General features: G+C 37.4%; 2 protein-coding genes across 4 annotated transcripts; both read right to left on the bottom strand.

Moving 5' to 3' along the window:
• Positions 1–318: 318 nt before the first annotated feature.
• Positions 319–16,166, bottom strand: LOC127444577 (zinc finger protein 184-like). Its single transcript, XM_051704029.1, has 7 exons — positions 16,088–16,166; positions 7,864–8,278; positions 7,418–7,520; positions 4,513–5,574; positions 4,340–4,407; positions 4,183–4,226; positions 319–1,073 (listed from the first exon to the last, which is right to left on the bottom strand). The coding sequence occupies exons 2-7, from the start codon at positions 8,173–8,175 to the stop codon at positions 1,004–1,006; spliced, it is 1,659 nt and encodes a 552-aa protein (XP_051559989.1). The 5' UTR covers positions 8,176–8,278; positions 16,088–16,166; the 3' UTR covers positions 319–1,003.
• Positions 16,167–16,473: 307 nt separating this feature from the next.
• LOC127444581 (zinc finger protein 16-like) lies at positions 16,474–27,112 on the bottom strand. 3 transcript variants are annotated; one of them, XM_051704035.1, is made up of 7 exons: positions 26,867–27,103; positions 26,112–26,483; positions 23,585–24,135; positions 18,655–18,732; positions 18,473–18,562; positions 18,230–18,334; positions 16,478–16,827 (listed from the first exon to the last, which is right to left on the bottom strand). In XM_051704035.1, exons 2-7 carry the CDS (start codon positions 26,392–26,394, stop codon positions 16,753–16,755), a joined length of 1,182 nt encoding a protein of 393 aa, XP_051559995.1. In that variant the 5' UTR covers positions 26,395–26,483; positions 26,867–27,103; the 3' UTR covers positions 16,478–16,752. The 3 variants fall into 3 exon arrangements, with proteins under 3 accessions (XP_051559996.1, XP_051559995.1, XP_051559993.1); XM_051704036.1 differs by lacking the exon at positions 18,655–18,732 and having other exon boundaries at positions 16,474–16,827; positions 26,867–27,109; XM_051704033.1 differs by lacking the exons at positions 16,478–16,827; positions 18,230–18,334; positions 18,473–18,562; positions 18,655–18,732 and having other exon boundaries at positions 18,884–24,135; positions 26,867–27,112.
• Positions 27,113–27,675: the final 563 nt, after the last annotated feature.

Here is a 27,675-nt window from a genome sequence, read left to right as displayed (position 1 = left end):
ATATATATATATATATATATTTATTTATTTTATTTTTTTGTGTATACTCATGTGACCACAGGGATGTTTGTTGAGGGTCAGGGTGGGGTTGGGGATTGGGAGGGGTAATAGTGGGGGTTAAATATTAATTCTGTGAATATATGTTTTGCTTTTCTTTGTCTGATTTTTAATTAGAAAGAAGTTGATTGAACTAAGAGAGTGAAATTTACTTTAAAAAAATTAAGCTCATTTAACAAGTTAAATTGATTTAAGTCAACTTTATGTTCTGTTTACCTCTTAAGTTGGCAAAGCTTAAAAATTTAAAGCAGCACGAACCACTTGCAGGTTTGAAAATTGTTTATTCAGATTTGTGGATATTTTAATGTGTGTACTGCTTTATTATTTTACCAGCCTACAGCAAAGGCAATAATATCATGCTTAATACCAGCTGTAAGCAGAACAACATACAAGTTGAGAGCAGGCAGTCTTCATTAACTGGGTTGTGCTAATAAACTATGATTGGTAGTGTAGTGCATTAACCCATAAATAATATTGCTGGGTAGAACTAAAAAATTCATGAACAAAAGGTTCAGCACAAACATCTAAAACACCGCGCAACATCTAAAATGCTGTTTGAAAGCTACAACTGCTACAATTACAAAGATTACAGAGAGTTAAATATTAAGTGGACACAGTCAAATACTTTTAAATTCATGAACTAAATTATTGGATAGCCACAACATGACAAGCTATAAACCAATCACAGGCACTCAAGATCATGTTTTAAATTTAACATCACATATTTAACTAAACTAAAAAGCCATCATTGGCCAGGAATGGTAAAAACAATGGAACCTGTTATAACAAAATATATTATGGCAGAAATTACTTTTGTTCAGAGAGAACATTCATTAAATTAACTGCATTGCAAAGCATACATTCTTGTAGTGTAATCACAGGAATTCATATAAAACACGGTCTTAATAATATATCATTTTTGATCGTTTTCTTATGTTTATGGCTCTTAATTCTTGTCATCCAAATAACCTGGAAAGCTCTCTGCTGGCTCCCATGTGTTCTGAAATTTTGCCCCACTGAGAAAAGACAGAAATAAGAAGTTAAAGGATTAGTTCACCCAAAAATGAAAATCCTCTCATGATTTATGTACCTTTAAGCCATCCCAGATGTGTATGACTTTCCTTCTACAGCATAACCAAAATAAAGATTGTTATAAGCCCATTTCATCTCTGTTTGTCCGTACAATGCAAGTAAATGGGTGCCATCAGGCTGCTGGCTGTTTGACGGTCCAAAAGGCATATTTAGGCATTTTTCTTTTTCAAACAACATTATGAGGTGTATTGACATCTTAAGGCCAGGCTCCACTTCGCTTTTCTACATGAACTTACGTCTTGTGTACAGTCAAAAAACAGTGCATTGTATATCCCAATTGTATGTGCAATTAATGTAAGCACAAACATGCTGTTTAAAGTAGAATTCTGTTGATTTATAAGTTAAAATAACTGAGCTCCTTGTGTGTGAATATTGTGTGCTCACGTCTGTGTCACTGCATGTTGATATCAGACATACTGATGTTTAAAACTCTTGTTTTAGTGCAGTGGTTGATTAACAGGTGAGTAGGCGGCACTTCGCTGCTGTTCAAACTCATTCCAACAGTTGAACGTTTTACACTACCAGTCCAATGTGGTTACATGCATTTTCAACCACCTCCGAATGTGTTTGAAGTGGACAAATCTCAAAAGGTTTTGGACCTCGTTTACACCTGCCTTTAGCCAGAGACCATTTAGCCCAAGACAGAGCACTTGTATTAAAATGCATGGGAAAAATTTGAACACCCAATACAGCGGATGTAGAAAATCAAGTCCTGCCTTACAGGTAAAACAGCCAATCACCTTTTAGATACAGACATTGCCTGTCAATCAACTCGAGAATATGCGTGTGCATTAGCTGGACCTGCCTGAAAAATAGTGTTTTTAAGCATGATCAGTGTGATCTGATTTTACTGCTGATTTGAAAAATGTTCTTTGTTTGTAATCTTGACCAACCATTTTGAAAATTCACGTCTTTCTCCATTTAAGTAGATAGTTGTTTTTATGCCATTTGAATCCATAGAGAATAGCTGCCCAGAAGCGTTCCCAAGATGACGGCTGAGTGGACTGGCTTGCCTTGAAAATGACTTTGCTTTAGCATCATCCTTTTATCAACGGAACACCCAAATGCATGCTACTACCAGGTGTAAATGGGGCCTACGACTCCATGTTGATACTCTTTAGTACAGTCCACTTCAGGCGCATGCGTAGACAATGGGCACAGACGATGGGCACTTGCCGCACAGTGCATGGCAAGAAAAAAATGGTGTGAACCAATGAAATTTTCATTACATGCACTGTATGCAAGACATAGCGGCACACAGAAAACAGAAGCATACTTTAGCCTTTAACACTGCATTGGTGGTAGCATAAAATTGGCCTCAATAGGGAATTATGGAGCTTTAAGTTAAAGGGATAGTTCACCCAAAAATGAAAATTCTCTCATCTTTTAAACACCCTCCATATAAGCAGAAAACAAATGAAGATTTTTAGAATAATATCTCAGCACTGTAGGTCCATACAATGAGAGGAAATGGTGACCAGAACTTGAGGCTCCAAAAACCACAGAAAGGCAACATAAAAGTAAACCATACAACTCCAGTGGTTTAAAACTGAAGTCTTCTGAAGCAATATGATAGGTGTTGGTGAGAAACAGAAAACAAGTCCTTTTTTACTAGAAATTCTACTCCCTGCCCTGTAGGTAGCAATATGCACAAAGAATGTGAATCGCCAAAACAGAAGAAAAATGTGAAATGAAAGTGGAGATTAATAGTAAAAAAGGACTTAAACTTGATATTGTTTTCTCACCCACACCTACAATATTGCTTCTGAAGATATGGATTCAACCACTGGAGTCATATGGATTACTTCTGTGTGCCTTTGTATGTTCTTTGGACCTTCAAAATTCTGGCCACCATTCACTTGCATTGTATGGACCTACAAAGCTGAAATATTCTTCTAAAAATCTTCGTTTGTGTTCTGCATAAGAAAGAAAGTCATACACATCTGTGATGGCATGAGGGTGAGTAAATGATGAGAATTTTCATTTTTGGATGAACTATTGCTTTAAAGGGTCATTTCATTAAAAATCCAATTTTCCTTGATCTTTTCAAATAAGAGTTCGAAGTATTATGAAAACAATGTAATTTCCAGATCTCAAAACATCCTCCCTAGTCTAAAATGATCTACTGAAACTTGGGTGTGAGGGCAGCTCAATTAACCCATGACACGGCTAACAAATGTACACTTCAACAGAACCTATTCAGAGTTCAGAAACTTGTTCCATCCAGGGGTTGTTGAGCCTTTCCCGGCTATGTGCAGCACCTGACACTCTGTATATCCTTCTGAAGGATCCCAACATTAGAAAAGTGACGAAAGTTTATTATTAACAAGATCTCTGATCATTTTGGTCTGACTTTAACAGCTTATGTGGCACATTTCAGCACAGACTGTTCTGTGAACCTGTCATAATGTAATACAGGCTTTGCACATAGGCTGTTATTGAAGGATTGGGCAGTGCCAACTATCTGTAGAGGTCTGCTACCCAACCTGATTTAATCCATGTCTTCCGAAGCGATATGGTTAGTTTTGGGTGAAAACAGACCAAATTATAACTTTTTTTCACTGGACATCTTGCCATCTGCATTCTAATTGGCGCAATCATGATTTTAAGCTTCCTTGCACTTGACGCATGCCAGAGCACTGTACATGTGTGTCCATGCTTCAGAACACATGGATTAAACAACTCAAATTAAATAGATTAACTTTATGCTGCTTTTATGTCCTTTTTGGAGCTTGAAAGTGTTAGAATCCATTGACTTGCATTGCATGGACAACACCATATATTTAATTCTCAATCAAAATATCTTGGTTTGTGTTCAGGAGAAAGTCATACAAGTATGAGATTGAATAAAAGTGAGTAAATGAAGAGATAATTATCTATATTATTCCTTTAATGCCTGTGCAGATCTCTATTGGATCCAAAAGCAAATTCGAAGCCCACTAGTAATCCTTGTGACATTTTCTCAGAATGAAAACTTCAGAAGAGGGGGTTAACATTTGTTTTTTTGGCACAAAAAAGATGACCAAAACTTACCACAATGAGCATGGCATCCACTTGACTCGAACTTCATTTCTTCCCTTTTGAAATGAAATACATGTCAGGAAAAGCATGATGACAGTTTCCATTAATCAATCAATATATCAGTTAAGGCTGGGATGATGCATAAAATGTACTTCTCATTTTGTCCTACCTTATTGTTTCTCCACCTCAGAATTTTTTCAACAGGAAATACACCATTGTATGCATCATGAGAACAATCTAAGAATCAGAGTGAGAAGAATCAGACTAAAATAATGATGCATACTGAATCCAGTCCTCTAATTTATTATGTCCACTCAACATTTTCAGTTTTTATAATCTTACCAGCCATTTTATGCTTTCTTGAAGGAGAACAGAGCCCTGACTCATCACTTCCACAGGAATGTTTTCTGTCATCTGTTACTTTGTCAGATTCATGTTCGTTTGGTGACGTTAAGCCACTTGCATCTTTATTCATTTGAATTTGGCAAGATGAAGTAGCCATTACTGCATATACTTTCCTGACATTTGACTGTTCGATACTGGAATCTGATAAGGTTCCTGATAAGGTTTGGGTCACACTGGGGGGTGATACTTGTGTCTTGTTGGTCTCAAGTATGTTCACCGATGTGGATTCCTCACTGTTGTGTTTTGAAGATGTATGACTGGTTGGGTTTTCTATCCAGGAATATATTTTTGTGGATAAGGCAGCTTTGAGCTGAGAGTCAGAAATTCTCTCAAGACGAACCTCTAACTTGGGCACACAAAAGGTTTGGGAATGAACATACTGTGCAGGTGTGCCATTGGTGTGGATCCTTTTGTGCAAGCTCCAAGCACACTGAGTGGCAAATGTTTGCTCGCACTGATTGCAACTGTACAGAGGTCTGCTCGAAGGGTTGACTTCCCGATTGTGTGCGGCCAGACCCTGCACAGTAGTGAACATCTGTCCACAACTGTTACAACTTTGAGGCATTGAGCACTTGTGCGTTTTGAACAGAAGGTGCGTTTTAAACCTTTTCTCACATTTACGACAGATATACACACTAGGGTGATGGGCTCTGGAGGGGCTTGGCAGAAAGTAGCACTCGTTCGATGAACAACACAGGCAACGTCTCTGCATGCTGAGGCGCTGTCTGTCTCGAAGTGCGTGAGCAGCACTGATATCATTAACATGCTTCTTTTTGATATATTTTCTTTTTTTCACAGTTTTCATCCCCACTGACTTGGGGTTATTTGTTAATGTGCCTATACTTGTAGATGGTCCATTGGCTGTGCTTTTAGACATGGGCTGTGAAGGAGACCGAAACTTTGATGCTTTTCTCCCTTTCATTGATAACACCTGATTTGGTCTTTTTTTAAGAGCAGAACTAGTTGCAGAGCCTTTCTGGGTCTCACGGCATGATGCATCTACACAAAAATGAAAAAATCATTATTGCTTAAGTTTAGTGACAGCATATAAATGTATAATTTCATAGGGACAAGAAAATAAGAAACTTCAGTTAGACATTTAAGTTCTGGCCAAATAAGGTACTGTGCAGTACCTTGTGCAAGTAATAATTAGCAATTAATGTTCTCAATAACAAACCAAAATAAGCCCAATAAACTATTTATAGCAATTATTTCAGTAATTGATTTCACATTAACAGTGATGGCAAAAAGCTGCTAAAAATGCAGATTAATTTAAAGGTTAGTTCACCCAAAAATGAAAATTATCTCATTATTTACTCACCCTCATGCCATCCTAGATGTGTATAACTTTTCTTTCTACTGCAGGACACAAAGATTTTTAGAAGAATATCTCAGCTCTGTATGTCCACACAATGCAAGTGAATGGTGACCAAAACTTTAAAGCTCCAAAAAGCACATACAGGCAACATGAAAGTAATCCATAAGACTCCAGTGGTTTAATCCATGTCTTCTTAAGCAATCTAATTGATTTTGGGTGAGAACAGACAAAAAGGTAACTCCTTTCTCACTGTACATCATACTATTGAAGTCTCTAAGCATGATCATGATTTCAAGCCTGATTACATTTACTGGTGCTTGATGCATGCACAGAGCACTAGATGGCACTAGGAAATGTACTCGAGCTTGAAATCATGCTCCCCAATGAAACGACTCATGTCAAGACTTATAGTAATAAAAAGGAGTTACATATCGGTCTGTTCTTACCCAAAACTGATTGGATCGCTTCAAAGGAAATGGATAAAACCACTGTAGTCTTATGGATTACTTTTATGCTGCCTTTATGTGCTTTTTGGACCTTCAAAGTTTTGGCCCCCATTCACTTGCATTGTAAGGACTTGGAGAGCTGAGATATTCTTCTAAAACTTTTCATTTTAGTTCTTTAGAAAAAAAGAAAGTCATACACATATGGGATGGCATGAGGGTGAGTAAATGATGACAGAATTTTCATTTTTGGGTGATAAATTCCTTTAAAAAAAGATAATATTATAATATTATTAAGCTAATATTATATTTTAATGTGAGAACTTCATTGCACTATACTTTTAAAAATCCTATTAAAAAAAGTTCAATAGTGCACATGCACATCTTTATAAAAATGCAGCATGTGTCATGATTGTAATTGTAATTCTGTGGCTGTGCCTGAAAGCTGAGAATTGCAGCTTTCGGAGGCTTAAATGGAGGTAGGTAGGCATTATGACACATCTGATTTCAGCCCCACATACAGTCTACTAAGATAGCTTCATCTGGTCAGTTTTTAAAGGCAGCAAATATCCAACCTTTTCTGCCTTTGATACCCTAAAATCCTGCATGTGTGATTTGCTGGTTGAAAGAATAAACATGGTGTCTAATGGAGCTGGTGAAAGCAATAATTCGTTTATAAATATCATGTTTTTAATTTTTTTCAACTCATGACTCAATTTCTAGCAAGAAACAAGCTGTGTAGTTTCTAGATATTTGCTTGATTATGTCTAAAGCTCACTTAAAATAGTTTTAGATCATTAGATGTGACGTTATGGCGCCTTTGAAGGCTGTCGGAAACCAACGTCCTTACGAGGTGCCTTAATATGCAAAATCGCTGCCTGTGAAATCAGGGCAGCTGCCTACGCTTTCGGACACCGCATGCATCATCTTACAGACTCATTTTCTGTTAGAACATAAGTACCAAAGATATTGCATCATTAAAAAAATCTAAAAAAATTAAAAATACAAATACAAATCTGGTCTTTTTCTCCCAAAAGACCAACAAGTTTCTCTCTTATCTTGTCTTAAAAATGTAGATTACCTGTTTGACTGGATGTAGTCATCTCTGGCCCACTGGCTTTAGCATTCCCCTGACTGACACCTCTGTTCCCCACAGTGGCATTCTCAGCTCCTTCTACAGACCCCTGTAAACACACAATAAATGCTGATTATCATTAACAAAGATCAAAAATCGCATTCTACAGAATCTTGACATTTCTTAGACTTCCATTTTAAATGAGGTGACCAACTCTTAACTTTGCTGTTATGCTTCAATTATTTAAACAAAGCTGCAGAAGCTCAAAAAATATTAGCTAGTAACTCTGTATTTTTTTGTAAACTACTGTTTTAATCAAACAGAGCAGCATACACAGACAAAAAAAACTATTAATTAAAATAGTGTTGATATAACCTGAGCCCTGCAACAGAAACATGAAAAGTGGAAACAAGAATGACACCACAGAATCAACAATACACATGCACACTCACCTCAGCCCCTGGCCTTACAGTGTTCGTGCTGGAAGTGTCAAGCTGAGAAACTATACTTGATACTTCTACCTCAACATCTTCTTCTTTTAATTCAGACAACCTCTGGGTCCTGAAGATGGCCTCTGCCTTCTGCTGCTCACACTGCTTCAACTGCTGCTTGAGCGAGTCGATTTCCTTCCAGCTCCGGGTGATCTCCACTCTGGTGTCCAGCAGCACTTTGCTGAAAATTTTGACTATCTCTGAGGTTGTCGTCATCATGAGTCCTTCAACTAGAGTCTTGAACTTGGCCGCAAATGCATCCTCCACTTCCATTGTGTTTGGTTGGTGTTGGGTTCCTTACACAGATGTGAAAAGGCAGACTTTCTGCCAGTGTCCCACAACCTTCCTATTATGCAGGCATGCTGTTTCAAGGTGCCTGTAAATAGAGAAGATATATCAAGATGTAGATATTAAGACTTATCACATTAATGGGTCCTGATCAACGTGTTGCCACGTGAATTGGCTACAATTCACAATGGGTTTAAATATATAGTTCACCCGAAAATGAAAAAAAAAAAAAAAAGAAGTCATTATTTACTATATATATATATATATATATATAAACTCAGCAAAAAAAGAAACGTCCCTTTTTCAGGACACTGTATTTTAAAGATAATTTTGTAAAAATCCAAATAACTTTACAGATCTTTATTGTAAAGGGTTTAAACATTATTTTCCATGCTTGTTCAATGAACCATAAACAATTAATGAACATGCCCCTGTGGAACAGTCGTTAAGACACTAACAGCTTACAGATGGTAGGCAATTAAGGTCACAGTTATAAAAACTTAGGACACTAAAGAGACCTTTCTACTGACTCTGGAAAACACAAAAAGAAAGATGCCCAGGGTCCCTGCTTATCTGCGTGAACGTGCCTTAAGCATCCTGCATGGAGGCATGAGGACTGCAGATGTGGCCAGGGCAATAAATTGCAATGTCCGTACTGTGAGACGCCTAAGACAGCACTACAGGGAGACAGGAAGGACAGCTGATCGTCCTCGCAGTGGCAGACCACGTGTAACAACACCTGCACAGGATCGGTACATTTGAATATCACACCAGCGGGACAGCAAGCTAATGCAACAACAACTGCCCGAGTTACACCAGGAACGCTCAATCCCTCCATCAGTGCTCAGACTGTCCGAAATAGGCTGAGAGAGGGTGGACTGAGGGCTTGTAGGCCTGTTGTAAGGCAGGTCCTTAACAGACATCACTGGCAACAACGTCGCCTATGGACACAAACCCACTTTTGCTGGACCAGACAGGATTGGCAAAAAGTGCTCTTCACTGACGAGTCATGGTTTTGTCTCACTAGGGGTGATGGTCGGACTCACGTTTATTGTCGAAAGAATGAGCGTTACACCGAGGCCTGTACTCTGGAGCGGGATCGATTTGGAGGAGGAGGGTCCGTCATGGTCTGGGGCGGTGTGTCACAGCATCATTGGACTGAGCTTGTCGTCATTGCAGGCAATCTCAACGCTGTGCGTTACAGGGAAGATATCTTCCTCCCTCATGTTCCTGCAGGCTCATCCTGACATGACCCTCCAGCATGACAATGCCACCAGCCATACTGCTCGTTCTGTGCGTGATTTCCTGCAAGACAGGAATGTCAGTGGTCTTCCATGACCAGCGAAGAGCCCTGATCTCAATCCCATTGAGCATGTCTGGGACCTGTTGGATCGGAGGGTGAGGGCTAGGGCCATTCCCCACAGAAATGTCCGGGAACTTGCAAGTGCCTTGGTGGAAGAGTGGGGTAACATCTCACAGCAAGAACCGGCAAATCTGGTGCAGTCCATGAGGAGGAGATGCACTGCAGTACTTAATGCAGCTGGTGGCCACACCAGATACAGACTGTTACTTTTAATTATTTTGGCCCCCCTTTGTTCAGAGACACATTATTCCATTTCTGTTAGTCACATGTCTGTGAAACCTGAGTTTATGTCTTAGTTGTTGAATCTTTTTATGTTCATACAAATATTTACACATGTTAAGTTTGCTGAAAATAAAAGCAGCTGAAAGTGAGAGGACGTTTCTTTTTTTGCTGAGTTTATATAATATATTTCGATGGAACACAAAAGCAGAATTCTTGAAGAATATTCATGCTGCTTATTTCCACACAAGGACTATTCATAGTGACTACAGATGTCAAGCTCTATAAAAAAAAAAAACGGCATTTAAATACCATAAAAGCCATCCATGCGGTTCATTGGTTATATTCTGAGTCTTGTGAAGCCATTTGATACTGTTGTGTGAGGAACAGCCTGAAATTTACATTGCTATTTACAAAAACTTTTACCCTCTGCTGCAGCTCTAAAATCAAATTTTCCATCCCGCATATTTAAACTGGCACGTTGTGTTCAATTACGACTAGGGCTGGGCGAAATATCAAATATTTATTACATAATCATGATGATTTTGCTTACGATGTAAAATCAAGCAATATCGTGAATATCGCAATATTTAAATGTGTTTTTTAGCTGGCCATAAAATTTCAAAAAGAGCGCATCAGTGGACTGATTTCACAATCTTTTAAGGCTGCACAGTTAATCAAAATAATATCATGGTCATATGAGATTATTAAACTGCAAAAGGCAGTCATTATTTTTTTATAGATTTTTATTTAATGCCTTTAAAATAATAAATCTACTTGGCTACAGTGACTGTTTGGACTAAATGATGGTGCCTTAGATATAAAAAAAAATAACTATTGAGCTATTTTTAGAGCAAATACATTATTATCGAGACAATTGTTAATGGCTGTTTTAAGGTGTTTTTGGAGCTTGGTTACCATGGGAAATGGCAAATAAGACATCGCAAATAAATACATTTCTGTGGTCAATATGAAAAGAGCTGCATAAAGATTCTACAAAACGTCTCGTTTTGTTTTCCTAGTGTTGAGTTGATTACTTCAGAATTGCAATCCGTTACCGATTACAAATTATATGACCAAAATTGCAGTCAGTAACGTAATCTCTTGGATTATATTATTAGTTAATCTAATCTGATTATTTTTGGATTACTTTTGCATTACCTCTGACCCAACTCTTGTTTATTTGATGTCACATGCATTTGAGTAGGAAAATATATACCATTTTGACAATGTAACCTAAATGCTTTTAAAGGAATATTCCGTGTTCAACACAAGTGAAAGGGGTAGTTCACCCATAAATGAAAATTCTCTCATTATTTACTCATCCTCATGATATCCCAGGTGTGTATGACTTTCTTTCTTCACCAGAACACATTTGAAGAAAACTAGAAAAATATATTAGCTCAGTAGGTCCTTAAAATGCATGTGGATGGAGATTTCTCATTTGAAGCTCCAAAAATCACAGACAGTCAGCATAAACTTCATCCATATGACTCCAGCTGTTAAATTAATGTCTTCTAAAGTGACACGACTGCTTTTGGTGCAAAAAAGATACATATTTAAGTACTTTTTTAAACTCTAAATCATGCTTCCGGTGAGCAGCGATACGTGCGTGTGACAATCGCATTTGTATTTGAAACATGCGAGAACTGACGCAAGTGCAGTGCTGTTTACAAGTGAGGAGGAACGCTGTCAGTAGCTTGATTGGTTTTGGTTTAGATCTCTATTTATCTGTTCCATTACTCAAAATGGTGCGTTTGTGTGCTCATCCTGGATTTCTCAAACAAGTGGAGAACGTGAGATTACATCTGTTTCCATGGCAACGTGAATACGTCACACAAGAGACTGCTTGGACTCCACCCTCTCATGAAGTGTTGTATTATAATTAAAAAGTACTTAAATATTGATCTTTTTTCCAAAAGTGATCGTGTCGCTTTAGAAGACATTAATTTAACCGCTGGAATCGTATCGATGTCGTTTATGCTGACTGTCTGTGATTTTTGGAGCTTCAAAAGAGAAATCGCCATTCACTTGCATTTTAAGGACCTACTGAGCTAAGATATTTTTCTTATTTTCTTCAAATGTGTTCTGGTGAAGGAAGTCACACACACCTGGGATATCACAAGGGTGAGTAAATAATGAGAGAATTTTCGTTTTTGGGTGAACTATCCCTTTAAGCTTAATCGACAGCATTTGTGGCATAATGTTGATTACCATAAATATAAATTTTGACTTGTCCCTTCTTTAAAAAAAAAAAAAAAAAGCAAAACTCTTCCAGTGAGACGCTCACAATGGAAGTAAATGGGGGCCAATTTGTAATCGTTAAAATACTCAATGTGTGTGTAAGCATGATTTGAGTGTGATAAAATCACTTCCTAACCTTTAAAGTTATATCCAATTTTACAACTTCATTGCCATGACAACGTAATGACATAAAACCTAAAACGACTGTAAAAACAACTATTTACTGCTCAAAAAATCCACAAGTTTTAACAGAATTAATTTAAGTGCTTTTATAAAATTATAAGTTTCACACTTCTGCCTTTAAACCCTCCAAATAATTGGCCCCCAAATGGCCTTACTGTGAAATTGATTTTTGCTTTTTTTAAAGAAAAGGAGGGATGATTCAAAATAAGTGTTTGTGCTAATCAACATTATGCCACATATGTTGTCAATTGAGCTTAACTTGTATTGAACCCGGAATATTCCTTTAAGAAAACTTAATCAAAATATGAGAACTGTGAGAAATAAGATTTTGTTTTACTTGCTATTTTTGGCCAAGAGGGCAGAAAAAAAATGGTGTGAATTATTCTTGTTTAGAGGAGGATTTTTAAACTTTTGTCTTCCAGGTTTTATTATTTTTTTTTTTTTTTTTTGGTCCAGGCTTCCAGAATCAATAATTAGTGAAGGTCACCAGATATGTAGACATGATGTATTATTTCACAGGCAGCTATACAGTACATCAACAGTGTTTAGTAACTTGCATAATTTTTTGTCATGAGAAGGCACGGTCTAACGTACAGAATATGTAGGCAGATTTGGAATAAAATAAATAAAGTTTTTAAAAGAATTAGGGGGATAAATAATTTAAGAACAATTTATTGCCATTGCCTGATTAATATGTAATCTATAAAAAATAACTGTAATCTGATTAGGGCTGGGCAATATGTAGATTTTTTTTTAGTTACAATCACCTTAAAATATATTGCGATATACAATTATATCGTCAACCCCCTGCCGAGGGTCGGTGAGGGTCGGTTATTTTAGTGATTTTGCTTTAAAATTTAATTAATTTATTGAAATACGAAAAACATAAAAAGACATTTCTAAATTCAAATTGCACTTTAAACTAAATGGAAAAAGCAATAAAATAACGAAGTGATCAAAATTTATTTTTATGTCTCCAACGGCTCCATTTGCCATCACGCAGCATCCATCAATGAGAACAGGTGGAAAATTACTAATAGCCTACAGATTAAGAACTAAAGACAATCATAAATGTAAAGATAATAATAATCATTATAAAAAGCCTTATAAATTCCCTTGTGTTCCCAAAATAATGCTGCCAAATATGTGTTCATATCGAATTTGTGTTTGTATTGCATTTTGGTATTACAGTTCATGCTGCCTAAAGAAAAGAAAATAGAACTCGATTTTAGGTTCAAGGTGAACATGTCTTTTACTATTTTATGATTTAATCACTTTCGTCATTGTTTCTTTAATAGAAAGATAAAGGCCTATAATATAACTGAACCGGCAGAGTTGCGTTCACAATGCATGTTAACTGCGAACTGGTCCGTGGAATAAAGCTAACTAAACTCACAGCACCTCCTGAGATGTTTGGAGATAATTTGCAGCATTCTCATAGACAACATTATTCTTGCAAACAATTTTCTGTTGAATGAGTGAAAACTCTTTACATTCGCTTGTTCCACAAGACAGGCTCGTGCTGCACGTCTCTGAACAAACAGCGAATCAGTCACAAGCACTGATTGCTTTTCTTTTATCTTTTATGTGTTTCTTCATGTGCGTGTCTTTGTGACTAACAGCATTTCTTGTCATGTGTTACCCCGAAGATTCTTACATGTCGCCCGTCTGTTGCGACTAGATGAGCAAAATTACCCATGCATGAAATCCCAGCATTTGGACGAGGAGCTCGTGAACTGGACTCAGCATCGTTGCATTTGGCGGGTGGCGGGTGCTAGTTTCACACCCTGGGCTACTGTTTAATATATTTGATGAATTCCCAGATCCATGTTTTTACCATTTCCTGATATTGTCGATCATCGTCTGTCAATTGAGAGTCGCAATCGGCATCGGGAACTTTGTAAGATATCGTCGATATCCAATAGCATCGTCCTATCGCCCAGCCCTAAATCTGATTATGAGCATTTTAAAATGTATTTTAATCCAATTACACGTACTTGTTCTTGTAGTCTGATTACATAATCCAGATTACATGTAATGCGCCACTACCCAGCACTTTCCATAGGGGGGCAAAAACAGAATACGGCTTTGAACGATATGAGGGTGAGTAAATTTTAATTCTTGACAGAATTTTAATTCTTGAGTGAACTTCTCCTTTAAACCCATAGTGAATCTAATTACTTTAAATCACAATTCACTGGAAACATTTCGTTCTGCCCAGCTTTTAAAGGTGCACTCAGTAACTTTCGTCTTTGTGTCATCTTGGACTTACACTGACACCTAGAAGCTTGGATGCAGCATCATTTAAAATCAAACGTTTTTAGTTATAGATGCCATAGAAGAAATGTAGGATTCACAGTCAGCCATTGATGGCAGTATTCGGCTGGTCATGTGACATCTAACATGGCAGCCCCCATGTGCGGACCCACTCCATGTAGAATAAAACAGCTTTTATAAGGTTACTGATCTAACTGGAGTCTTCATTTTAATGTGAGTGGCCATGATTTCCTACACATATTGCAAAATTGCAATTCATGTAATGTTAAACTTTTTTTTTTAAAGAGTTAAACTTTATTTATTACTGAGTGCTTCAGAATGCTCCAGTTATATGGACTCCTTTTTTGTGCTTTTTATTCTTTTTGGAGTTTGACAGTCCTTGTTCAGTGTATGCTTTCGTTGTATGGAAAAGAGCTGAGGGAAATATTTTTCCTAAGGGGCAGTTCACACGAACTCGTTCCTGCGTCCGTCTGCACTGTTTTTCCGTTGTTTATCTTCTGGATACCTTCGCCGACTCTCGCAAAAGAGCACCGCGATGCGTTTTTAGACGTCGTGTCAGGTTAAAAAAGTTTTCTTTTTAAATGCGTCTCTAGACCAGGGGGTCAGGAATTGGCTGGTTAGCAGCAGGTCCCTGTTAGCACCTGCTGGTAGATACTGGAACTACACCGCCCGATGGCAAAAAGCATATTCCTCCATAGACAGCCATTCAAAAGTAGCCGTGTTTTATGACGATATAAAACATTTTTTTTTTTTTTAAATCCAAGAACCATTTCAATTTCAATTATTTCATTACATTATAGCACATCGTCATCTGGCGACGGATTGTTTTTGAAGGGCTCTTAAAGGCGTGAAATTTGTTTATATTTTTTCCTATCTATTCCCATTGACTAGTTATCAGTCACGTGACACCCGATAACGGAGCTGAGCGCCCATGAGCAAAGATGGCAGCCTCCATTTCGCTAGCTTTCTGGGAACCCTGCGCTAGCTGAGCACAGTCATAGAGATTAATGGGGATGCTAACGGATAGCTCTTTCACCAGGTATTTTATAGCTCCATCCTCTAGACACCTGCGTTCTGTTCTAATCGTTGCGCTGCGTCTAGCTTTTTAGTGCAAGAACGCATTCGGTCTGAACGCCACTTTAAAAAACCCTTTTGTGTTCCACGTGAGAAAAGAATTTGGATTGGGGGATGAGGGGAAATTCATTTGAGCAGTATGCCTATTTACTTGTTGGTTTCAATTGGAAATAAAAGTAATGCCTGTGGAAAGATGCATTCTCATCATTAAATGTATAAATCTGCAAGTGTGAGCGAGAATAAAAGAGGAGAATTGGTTTCAATGAATAGAATGCGGCTATACAAACATTTGCTTGGTTTTAATTACCTCCAGCGATTGGGTTTTTGTAAACTATCAAAAAAGAAGGGTCCAGACTTATTATTATTACTGACACTCAGATTGGCTGCGTTGCTAGAAAAGCTACAAGTTTTCCTCACGGAATCAACATCCGGAAAGGGAATTATTCTTTGAAGGCGCCTGTTTAGATTCTGGAAACGCGAATCACCAGAATAACATGTATGCACTAACAGATAAAGGAATTCTTCAGAGTAACTTACCTTGAATAAAACAATGATTTTTTTGCTCGTTTGAGGCAAGCGCTCTGCACTCTGGTTCGCTGTGGAGCGCAACCGCAGAACGGACCGACGAGAAACAAACCACACTGTGACTTGATTCCCGCTCAGGAACAAACCCCACCACACTATTACTTTTTTTAAATTTAGCGTTGTGGGTACATGTTCTTAGAAACCCAGTTGTCCATTGTAACAAATAATTAATTGGAACAATAATGTGTGACACATAAGAAATTGTGTGTAAACTCTTGCCATGCTTTTAGAGTTGAGTACTAAATTCCATTCATTCTCTTTTTTTTCCCCCTTAGTTTCATGCCAGGACCACAGCATAAATTCACAAGGCCTTAGACAAAATTTTAATAGGTGGGCCTCTCCCTTCCCCGAGCCCAATGAGTACAAGGACCTTAGTCTTTTAACACATTTGATCTTTCTTTACACCTTTATTTTCACCTCGCTTCTAAATTCCTGCAAACATTTCCTAAGATAAGTTTCTCATTCAGTCACAATTCACACAAAAGGACACACATGAAACCAAGATACACATGAACATTGACTGGCTTAATTCAACTTAAACAACATGAGTTATTGTCTGACTGTCACAGGATCAAAAATCAAAACAGGACCCACAGTGTCACACAACTATCGTTTATTCACAAGTTTACATTTTGAAGTTGTTCAAGATATCTCTGGCTCATAGGTAACAGATTCCTTTCCACAGCAGCTTCCTACAAGCAGAAAAGAACATGTTTAACCCTTGTGCGACCTTCGGGACATTTTTGTCTTTTTCATTTTCGTTTTTTCGATCATTTTGGCTGTGTTAATGCCAACGGCATAAATTTAGCCAAAGGTGTGTACTTTTTGGGGAATTTTTATATTTCAACCTCAGTTCCTATAAATACATCTATAATGCACTGTGTACACAAAATAGTTACACTCAGGACCTTCAGGACAAAAATGTCCCCATTTAAATCCATTAAAACGGCAATATTTGATCCCAGTGACATTAAAACATAAAATCAAGAATTCTATGACATTATGCTTTAATTCCGGAGCCCTGGCTTCAAATATATATATATATATTTTTTTTGTCACCAGATGGCACCATTTTACTCATGTTTAGCCTACGGAGCAAATACATGCTTTTTTCCTATTTTCTGTATGCTGTATTATAGAGCACTATAGGACAATTGAATATATGATGCAGCTAAAATTGTGTGGGTGTGTTGTATGGATGTCAGTGTGTGTTTTGTGTGTGTGTGTAAAAAAACAACAGTGGCATTATGTAAACAAACTGGCATTTAAAGAGTTAAAATCCTGAAAATGAATGCATATTTGGTAGTTATGATCAAGACTGATGTTGGTTAAAAACATTTACCCATTGAAAGTGGAAAATAATATTAATATATAATATTATTATGGCAGTTTTTGACACGGACATTTTTGTCCTCTAAGGATCACTGAGTAACTTTGTTTTATTGACGCACAAGGGTTAAACATCGCTTCACATAATTTTAACTTATATTTGCCATTTCTGCAAGAATTGCACACGTGTTTGCAACACGGTCAAAAGACTGTCAGTAACGACCGACCCCCTTAATTCTTCATTATACATTTAAAAAAAAAAATATTTGAGCCTATTTTCAGGATTTACACATTTCAATTTCATAACAAAATTCCATTCAATTAAACTGTGTACTGTTTAACAAAATTAAAAATTCTAACTTAAAATACATATTTTTCTTTGTATTTTATTAAAGACTATTCATTTCAATTTGATGGAATTTTGTTATGAAATTGAAATGCATATATCTTTTTTTTTTGGTTTTTTTTGAGTGTATTCAATAAGTTAATGTTTATTCACGTATAAATATTATGCATGAACATGTGACTACAGACATGCGATCCATATATTCTGAATTTCAAATGTTCTCATACAAATGCCAGTTTATTAGACCAAATAATATTAATGACATTAGTATAAATAATATTATTTAGAAAAATATTGTAACCGTCTTGTGTATTTATTGCTAAATATGAAATATTATAAATATGATGAATTCATAAAAAAGTAATTGGCCTATGCTAGTGAAATGAAGAGATCAAATCATTTAGCAAATGAGCTCTAACCTTTGCTCTCCTTCGAAGGTAATCCCTGCGATTGTGTAGCATCTTAGTACATCGAACGATCACCTCTGTCTCCCTTCCATACAAATGTGGCAGTGCAGAAATGATCTGTGCAAGGACAAAGCACAAAACATGTACAATTATTCTAAAACATGCCTTCCATCTTCATAAATTCCAGTTCATCTAAGCTTCATTTATAAACCAGTTACAGGAAAATGGATCAGTTTATCAAATGGAGGATCTAACCTTTGCTGTAATTGGGCCCCACTCAATGTTCCTGCTATAGCATGCCCTCTGCCAAACCTGAAACTGGGTCAGGATCTCCCTGGCCACTACCTGTATAAGAAACAGTCACAAATTAAACAGGTGGTTTGAATATTGTTCAAAAGCCCGAAATGAATCTGCAGTCATTCTGCATAATTGCTTACACTGAATGTCCTCTGCCTGTTTATGGGGTGCTGTGTTCCTTGTTCTGTGGAGGGACATTCAGCAAACCTTTGGACAATCTATAACATACACAACACCAAATTAGTGAAACGGAGTTTATATTATAATTTGGAATCATGTATAATTCTTCTATAATGATATTCTTTGAATGTAGACTAACTGCTTTGTATTAAAATATATAGTTAACTGGATGAATAATGCAGTGCTCACTTTATTTTTCTCTGTCTGTTTATTTTTTATTAAAGACATGAAGTCGGGTCTGCAATAACACAGCTGAGACAATGTTCATTTAAGACGATATATTTCATATGAAGTGCAGAAGGTTTGTTTGTAAACATTTTAGAAATATCTGTAGTCTTGTTTCAGTGTCACATTGTTGAGTTATTTTCTCCATTTAAGTCAAAATAATGAATACAAATTATCTAAACAAACAACAATAATCAAATTAAAAGTCTCTATAATTTAAAGTCTTTTTGAACACATCTTGCTTACATGCACTGCTTTTGTCAGAAAAATAATTCAAATCATCGTATAATGTCCTTTATGCTAAGGATCATTTGAATCTGATGCCTATTCTTAATATTTTGGTCAGTTTGGTTGAACCTTTCTTTTAAAAAAAAGAAAAAAAAAAGTTTCCAGCTAATACTAAACAGTAATTAGTAAAGACTTGGGCCCCCATTAATATAGTATACAATGTACATGTAAGAAATTGGTGTTATTCTGTTAGTGTTATTCTACCCAGGAGCAGTTGTTCGATAACAATCACTTCAAGACAAAAATCAAGGCATAATACTAGGGAATACAAAGAAGTACCATGGAAAAATGACTGAAGTGGATGAAATGTAGCGTTTTGAAATGGATTTCTATGGAATATAGCATGTTTGGCTGCAGTCATTGCTCACTCAGCAAATCTTAAAGTTAATTTACTTTTTCCCAACAGAATACTTTGAATGTTGGATCAATACTTATTTTACCTTTTTCATATTTTGAATTGACAATTTAGTTTTATTGATCACAATTTAGAATGTCAGGGCATCATTTTATTAAAATTATACTAAAATATTATTAGCAGATATGATATTGAGGGCACACAAAAACATTATATAAAATATAAAAATTATTTTACATTGATAATACAACAGCAAAACAATTCCTGTTGAAGTCATTCAATCATTTCTGATTCTAAATAGAGCGTTACGGTCCTACATTTTCAGCCGTCCTGGTTACGGAAGCACAGTTGAAGTCAGAAGTTTACATACACCTTAGTCAAATACATTTTAACTCAGTTTTTCCACAATTCCTGACATTTAATCATAGAAAACATTCCCTGTCTTAGGTCAGTTAGGATCACTACTTTATTTTAAGAATGAGAAATCTCAGAATAATAGTAGAGAGAATGATTTATTTCAGCTTTATTTCTTTCATCACATTCCCAGTGGGTCAGAAGTTTACATACACTTTGTAAGTATTTAGTAGCATTGCCTTTAAATTGTTTAACTTGGGTCAAATGTTTTGGGTAGCCTTCCACAAGCGTCTCACAATAAGTTGCTGAAATTTTGGCCTATTTCTCCAGACAGAACTGGTGTAACTGAGTCAGGTTTGTAGGCCTCCTTGCTCACACACGCTTTTTCAGTTCTGCCCACAAATTTTCTATCAGATTGAGGTCAGGGCTTTGTGATGGCCACTCCAATACCTTGATTTGTTGTCCTTAAGCAATTTTGCCACAACTTTGGAGGTATGCTTGGGGTCATTGTCCATTTGGAAGACCCATTTGCGACTGAGCTTTAACTTCATGGCTGATGTCTTGAGATGTTGCTTCAATATGTCCACATAATTTTCCTCCCTCATGATGCCATATATTTTGTGAAGTGCACCAGCCCCTCCTACAGCAAAGCACCTCCACAACATGATGCTGCCACCCTCATGCTTCATGGTTGGGATGGTGTTCTTCGGCTTACAAGCCTTACCCTTTTTCCTCCAAACATAGCGATGGTCATTATGGTCAAAAAGTTCCATTTTTGTTTCATCAGACCAGAGGACATTTCTCCAAAATGTAAGATCTTTGTCCCTATGTGCACTTGCAAACTGTAGTCTGGCTTTTTATGGCAGTTTTGGAGCATTGGCTTCTTCCTTGCTGAGCAGCCTTTCAGGTTATGTCGATATAGGACTCGTTTTACTGTGGATATAGATACTTGTCTACCTGTTTCCTCCAGCATCTTCACAAGGCCCTTTGCTGTTGTTCTGGGATTGATTTGCACTTTTAGCACCAAACTAAATTCATCTCTAGTTGACAGAATGCATCTCCTTCCTGAGCGGTATGATGGCTGCGTGGTCCCATGGTTTTTATACTTGTGTACTACTGTTTGTACAGATGAATGTGGTATCTTCAGGCATTTGGAAATTACTCCCATGGATGAACCAGACTTGTGGCGGTCTAGGCTGATTTCTTTTGATTTTCCCATGATGTCAAGCAAAGAGGCACTGAGTTTGAAGGTAGGCCTTAAAATACATCCACAGGTACACCTACAATTCAGCACACCTCCTATCAGAAGCTAATTGCCTAAAGGCTTGACATCATTTTCTGGAATTTTCCAAGCTGCTGCACAGTTAATTTAGTGTATGTAAACTTCTGACCCACTGGAATTGTGATATAGTCAATTAAAAGTGAAACAATCTGTCTGTAAAAATTGTTGGAAAAATTACTCGTGTCATGCACAAAGTAGATAAAACGACTAACGTCCTAAACGACTTGCCAAAACTATAGTTTGCTAAGTGTATGTAAACTCCTTACTTCAACTGTATTTTTCCCATTCATATTATCCATAGGGATTTCATAAAATCCTTCTTAAAAGGGTTTTTAGCCAGGAACCATTCCAACCAGCTTTAAGGTCAATCACATCATTTCAAACTTTGATTTGAAACAAAAAAGTATTTGAAAATCGGACAAAAAGACAAAAGGTACAAGACTGTGTGCATATTGATGTCATTCACAGTGCATCATGGGAGTGGACGGTTGCTACTGGGCTCTTTCAGTGTATTTTGTTGGCTGAGATTCTCCGATTGGTGGATCTTTCTGTGCTGGAATATGGATAGTATAGTTCTTTATCAGTAAAAAGTGCTAGTAAACACAATATTAAAAAAATGAAGTTGAAATTATGCAGACTGATGACTTCAACAGAAGCAAATAGACCTTATTCAGCCATCTTAGATTTTTGACGGGAATAACAATGAGGCTTTGAGGGACAGATGTACAGACTCTTCAATGGGCTGTCCTCCACTTTAAAGTGTTTTTGGATCATTCCACGATCAAAACATTAAAAAAATATCTTTCCATTCAGTATACAAAGAACTCCAGACAACATGAGTTGTGGAACATCAGATGTGATCTAGAAGCTTTATACAGCTTTGTACCATACGTGCCACTGAAGAGATGGTAAGTATATCCCTCACAACCTTGTTTTCATTCCCATTAAAAATCAAAGATGGCGCTACTGTGAATAAGCTCTATATCATCAAGGAACCTCTGAGCTCAAGGTAGGTCTGTCTTAAAACGTTTATAAGTTATCATTATTAATCACTTCACCTATAGAATACATGAATAGGATATTTACTTCTGGAACCAGACTGTTGCACTCTATACAAGCCAGGGGTCTTGAAACTATAGGGAACCTTATATAGTTGTGGAAATTGAAGTAGCAAACTAACTTTCAAAAAGTTTTTATTGTTTTCGTTTAGTATTAATATATTGTTTAAAATGATTCCATGCATAAGGATTTGTCCTGGTGCTTTACAGGTGTTTGGGTGTCTTTAAGATGTAAATTATTGCAAATGGATTGTTCAGATTATTTACAGCATGTTATGTCCTCCAATGTTCTTTCTGCTGCTTGTGTGACTGGTTGCAACTGTAGTTTGGCTCACCCTGAGCTCTCACCACTCCTAGCTCTATATGGGTGTATTATAATGTCGCTGGATTCAGGTATGGGATTTGGGTCAAATAGCAAAAGGGAGTTTCCATTCTCAAGGATCAAACATGTGTGGACTAGGGATAATTTAATATACCCCAACAGGGCACACCATTGATAACATGTAAACATCAGACCAATTGAGGATCAGTTCAAATTGAATTTGACGTAAAATAAGAATATGAATGCTGTTTCTTAAGTTGAAATGTAGATGGATTTATTTCCCTCCTCTTCCATGGATTTTCAGTAAATGAGCCTTCATTTGCCTGGGACCCAAAAAGCTCTTTCCACATTGAGGGCAATTATAAGTCTTCCCCGCGTGGCTGTGTCTTCTGAGATGGACTCGCAAGTTGGTGGCTCGATTGAACCTCATCCCGCATTGATTACAACTGAAGAGCTTCTCCCGCGTGTGGATGTTCTGATGCTGCTTGAAGTTGCTCAGCCGAGCAAAGGCCTTGCCGCAGTGTGGACAGACGTGTGGTCTCTCCCCTGAGTGGTGTTGCTGGTGAACCTTGAGCTCAAAGTTGTACGCAAACGTCTGATCGCACTGGGTACAATTTAGAGGTTTCTTTCCTTTGTGGATCAGCATATGAGCCCTGAGGTCACACGCTCTCACAAAAGTTCTCCCACACTGGGTGCAACGGTGGGATCTTTCTGCATGGATTTGTTCACGCTTTGCGTGTTGTGAGTGGCTGATTTTTTTCCCGCTTGGACAAACATCATCATGAGAACAGGGGACAGAACTTTCTGAACCATGAGTTGGTCTGTTTTCTTGTTGGACAAGTGAATTTGACCTCCCTGGTAAGCTGGATAGCACCAGCTCTGTTGTGCTTAAATGAATATGTTGTGCCCTAATACCTTGATGTACCAATGTGTTCACTGAATAAGGTGTGAAAAATGAGGCGGCGTCTGGCATTTCGAGAGAGTTTAGACTTGGAAAGCTTTCTACCTGTATCTCCTCCTGATCACTAGACCCTCTGAGCACTCCGAGACTCGGATCAGCCATTTCTGCATGGCAACCGTCATCTCTATCGCTTTCCCACACCGGAACCATCTCTTCCTCCTCCTTGACCGGTTGAAGATCCAGCTCTGTCTCTGATTTTACCCTACTGTTTGGTGAAGATGGTGCCAAATCCTCATGCCTATCCTCAGCCAAAGGACTTTGTAAAAGTCTTGAGTAATTTAAGTCCATTTCCTTATCAAGAGTGAAGTCCTTTTCAGATTTGTCTACATCACTCACTCTGGGTCTAAAATCACTAGTGGACTCACAATGAACAGCTGCATTGCCCAGAAGTCGCTGCAGAACATCCTGAGGAATCTGTGCATTGGAGTTTGTGTGAGGTGCGGTGATCTCTTTAGCACTCTGTCTGTGTACATCACGCTTCTCTTTAGAAAGTGAGTGTGTTGCTGTGTGTATGTTAGATTCCAGTTGCTGTCTAGTGCTCCATGCGTCTTCAGTCAATGGAGGTCCATTGGTAGACTGATCTCTCAGGGTTAGGCCTAAACAAAGGGGGAACCAAATGACAAATAACATGATTTTAAGAACAAAGTAGCTTTTTTTTCTTTTTCTTTTGCAATACATCAAGCCAGTATTCACTGCTTGTACAAAGTAATTTAAAGGAATAGATTGCCCAAAAATGAAAATTCTGTCACTATTAGCTCACTTTTATGTCGTTCCAAAACCATCAGCTGTTATTTTCAGGGAAGCAAACTCATAAGAGGTGAAAACGGTGACAAAGTCATAGCAGGTGTTCCAGATGTATATTTTCAGTTGATCTGTTTGTTGTATTTAAAGCTTTTTGTCATATTTAAAGCTTTTTTGTTGTTGTTGTTTTTAAGCTAAAAGTAACCCTTTCAAGTGATTTTAACAAGGAAAATGTAGAAAATTTTACCAAACAATTTGGGCAGATTAGCTTCAGTAAATGTGACTAGCTGAAAGGTGGGTAGTTTGCATCCCGACCACGGAACACATTTAAAATTTTAAGAAACCTCATAGTGACCTTGCCTGTCAAGCTCCAAAAATAACCTTAAGAACAGGCACCATAAAAGTAGTCCATTTGTCTTTTTATGACTTCTGTAGATAAATGATAGCTTGGTGTGAAGAAAAAATAGAAATTTAAGTCCTTATACATTGAAAATCTTCCACACAGCTGCAAATCTCAAATCTCATACATATCGCATTCATGTGGCATGTCTTGTTCAGTTAGGCAAGAACAAATGGTGTTTGGTATCATTAGCTGGGTTTACATCCACTTATTTTTATGCGGATTTTGGAATGTCATATTAAAAATGCTGGATGAAAACACCATGAAGGTTTTAATAAAATCTAAAAAATGTGCATAAAGTTATACGCTCGCTCTAGGTGGATACAATTTTTATTTGCTAAGAAGACATATAAACCATGATGGAAACACATTTACCACATACATTCCTACCTTCCAGAACTGCCTGACATGCCTTCATTATCAGACATAATCATGCTTCTTTTTTAATCTGAACATGAACGTGATACCAGTGTGTTTGGCATTAGGGAAAAATTATCAGTGAAACTGACATAAATGTATGTCGGTTTCTCACACAAAGCTATCGTATGTCAAATATAGCATGGGCCATAAGGACTACTTTTATGGAACTGTCCTCGTCTGCAAAAGGCTTGATTTATTTAAATTTCTCTTTTTGTGTTCAGCTAAAAAATAAAAATAAAAACCAGTATAAATGTTTGAAACAACATGAGGGTGAATAAATAATTACATCATTTTCATTTTTGGGTGAACTTTTTGTCCAAGCGGAAATCTATTGGAAAAATAATTTAAATTGATAATAAAACGAAGACTTTTAGAAGAGTATCTCAGCTCTACAGGTCCATACAATACAAGTCAACAGGGTCCAACACTTTGAAGCTCAAAAAGCACATAAAGGCAGCATATAAATAATCCATACGACTCCAGTGGTTAAATCCATAATTTCAAAAGTGATATCATAGGTGTGTGGGTATGAAACAAATTAATATTTAAGTCCTTTTTTACGGTAAATGTCCACTTTCACTTGCACAATCTTTTTTTTTTTATTTATTTTTTTTTTATGGGGATTTGCATTCTTCGTGCATATCGCCACTTACTGGGCAGGGAGGTGAATTTTTAGTTAAAAAAAAAAGGACTTAAATATTGATCTGTTTCTCACTCACACTTATCATATCGCTTCTGAAGATTTGGATTAAACCACTGGAGTCTTATGGATTACTTTTATGCTGCCTTTATGTGCTTTTTGGAGCTTCAAAGTTTTGGTCACCATTCACTTGCATTGTGAGGACCTACAGTGCTAAAATATTCTTCCAAAATAAAGAAAGTCACATCTGGGATGGCATGAGGGTGCGTAAATGATGAGAGAATTTTCATTTTGGGGTGAACTATTCCTTTAATCATTTGTTTCTTATTCTACAATTGTGTCTTGCTATGGTCCTGTGTGTTTTAACTCACCTCGAACTATCTCTACAGGTCGGCTCTCTTCTCTGGTGCTGGAATCTCCTGTTCGGCCACAGTCTGTGCACTTTCTACCCGGTTCCCATTCTCTTTCCCTCAGTTTACTCTCAGACAACTGCAGCCTTAGTCTCAAGAGTTCCACCTCCTGTTTACGACGACCAACTTCCTCTAGGAAGCTGTCCTCCACCAGCCTGGTTATCTCAAACATGGCTGATTTGAGGATGGTCTCCATGACAACGGAGAGCTGAGACTGGAATGTGAGGAAAAGGGCTTCTGACATTGTCCTGTCACCTTGAGGGCACCTTTGATTATGATGCAATGTAGATTAGGTGTGTCTGAATAATAACGACTCAGAGGAAAACAACCACCCTGAAAAAGAAACAGAAAACTGCGGCATTACACATTAATAACTAAATTACCACGAAAATAATACAGGCAGCGCTTCAAAGAAAGCAAGCAGCGTTGATGCCCAGGTATCAAGTGCGTTACAGTATACATCGAGAAGACATTATTTCTGTCACCAGGTGGGCGTTTCGTTTCGGTTTTTGTTGTTTGTGTAGCCACGTGCATGATGCAACAGTTCAACAGCATTACAAACACGTGTAAATATTTACATAAATGTATATTTATATTTTTCGGTTCACTAATATAGATAGCAAGCTTGCTAGCCATCTCTCTCCAGGGCTTTTTATGTAAAAGAAACCAAATAGACAATGACACATGATTCACAATAATATTTAGACGGTATATACCTTATGATAACGATCCTCGCGCAGCGGATTTCTCAAAGACCGTGCGCTGAATGATCTGGATATAGATGTTATTGATACAGTAATAAGATGATTAAAGCGTACAGTGTCGTCTTCCCCGGATGTACGAAATTTCGGTTGTGGCCTGTGGTAGTGCCCCGCAGTGGAATGGAGTATGTGATACCATACGAGAAAATCGCGCCCATTGTACATAGGGACCACGGTTTGTTTCTAGCAGGCAGCAGATGACCTACACCCGTTACCACCCTAATCCTAACCATATGGAGCCTGTAAAGCAGAGTAGCCTGCCAGGAACAACGGGTGGAACCTTTATTCCATAGTCGAAAAGCGCATATGGTGCACCCCTCCCCCAGTACAAAGACACTTAAAGGGAGAGTTCATCCAAAAAATAAAATTCTCTAATCATTTACTCACCCTCATGCCATCCCAGATGTGTATGACTTTCTATCTTCTGCTAAACACAAACAAAGATTTTTAGAAGAATATTTTAGCTCTGTAGGTCCATACAGTGTAAGTTAATGGTGACCAAAATTTTGAAGCTCCAAAAAGGAAATAAAGGCATCTTAAAATTAATCCACAAGACTCCAGTAATTTAAACCATGTCTTCAGAAGCGATATGATAGGCGTGGGTTAGAAAACGATCAAATTCCGGAATCAGTACAAGTTAAACTCACACGACAGCATTTGTGGCATAATGTTGATTTCCACAAAAATTAGTTTTGACTCGAACCACCATTTCTTTAAAAAAAAAAAAAAAAAAAACAACCTGGATCACAGTGGCTAAGTTTACA

This window comes from Myxocyprinus asiaticus, chromosome 8, assembly GCF_019703515.2.
Source record: "Myxocyprinus asiaticus isolate MX2 ecotype Aquarium Trade chromosome 8, UBuf_Myxa_2, whole genome shotgun sequence".
In the NCBI taxonomy this organism is placed as follows: Eukaryota; Metazoa; Chordata; class Actinopteri; order Cypriniformes; family Catostomidae; genus Myxocyprinus; species Myxocyprinus asiaticus.
The sequence above is the reverse complement of the archived record's forward strand: the minus strand, read 5'-3'. Positions and strand labels throughout refer to the sequence as shown.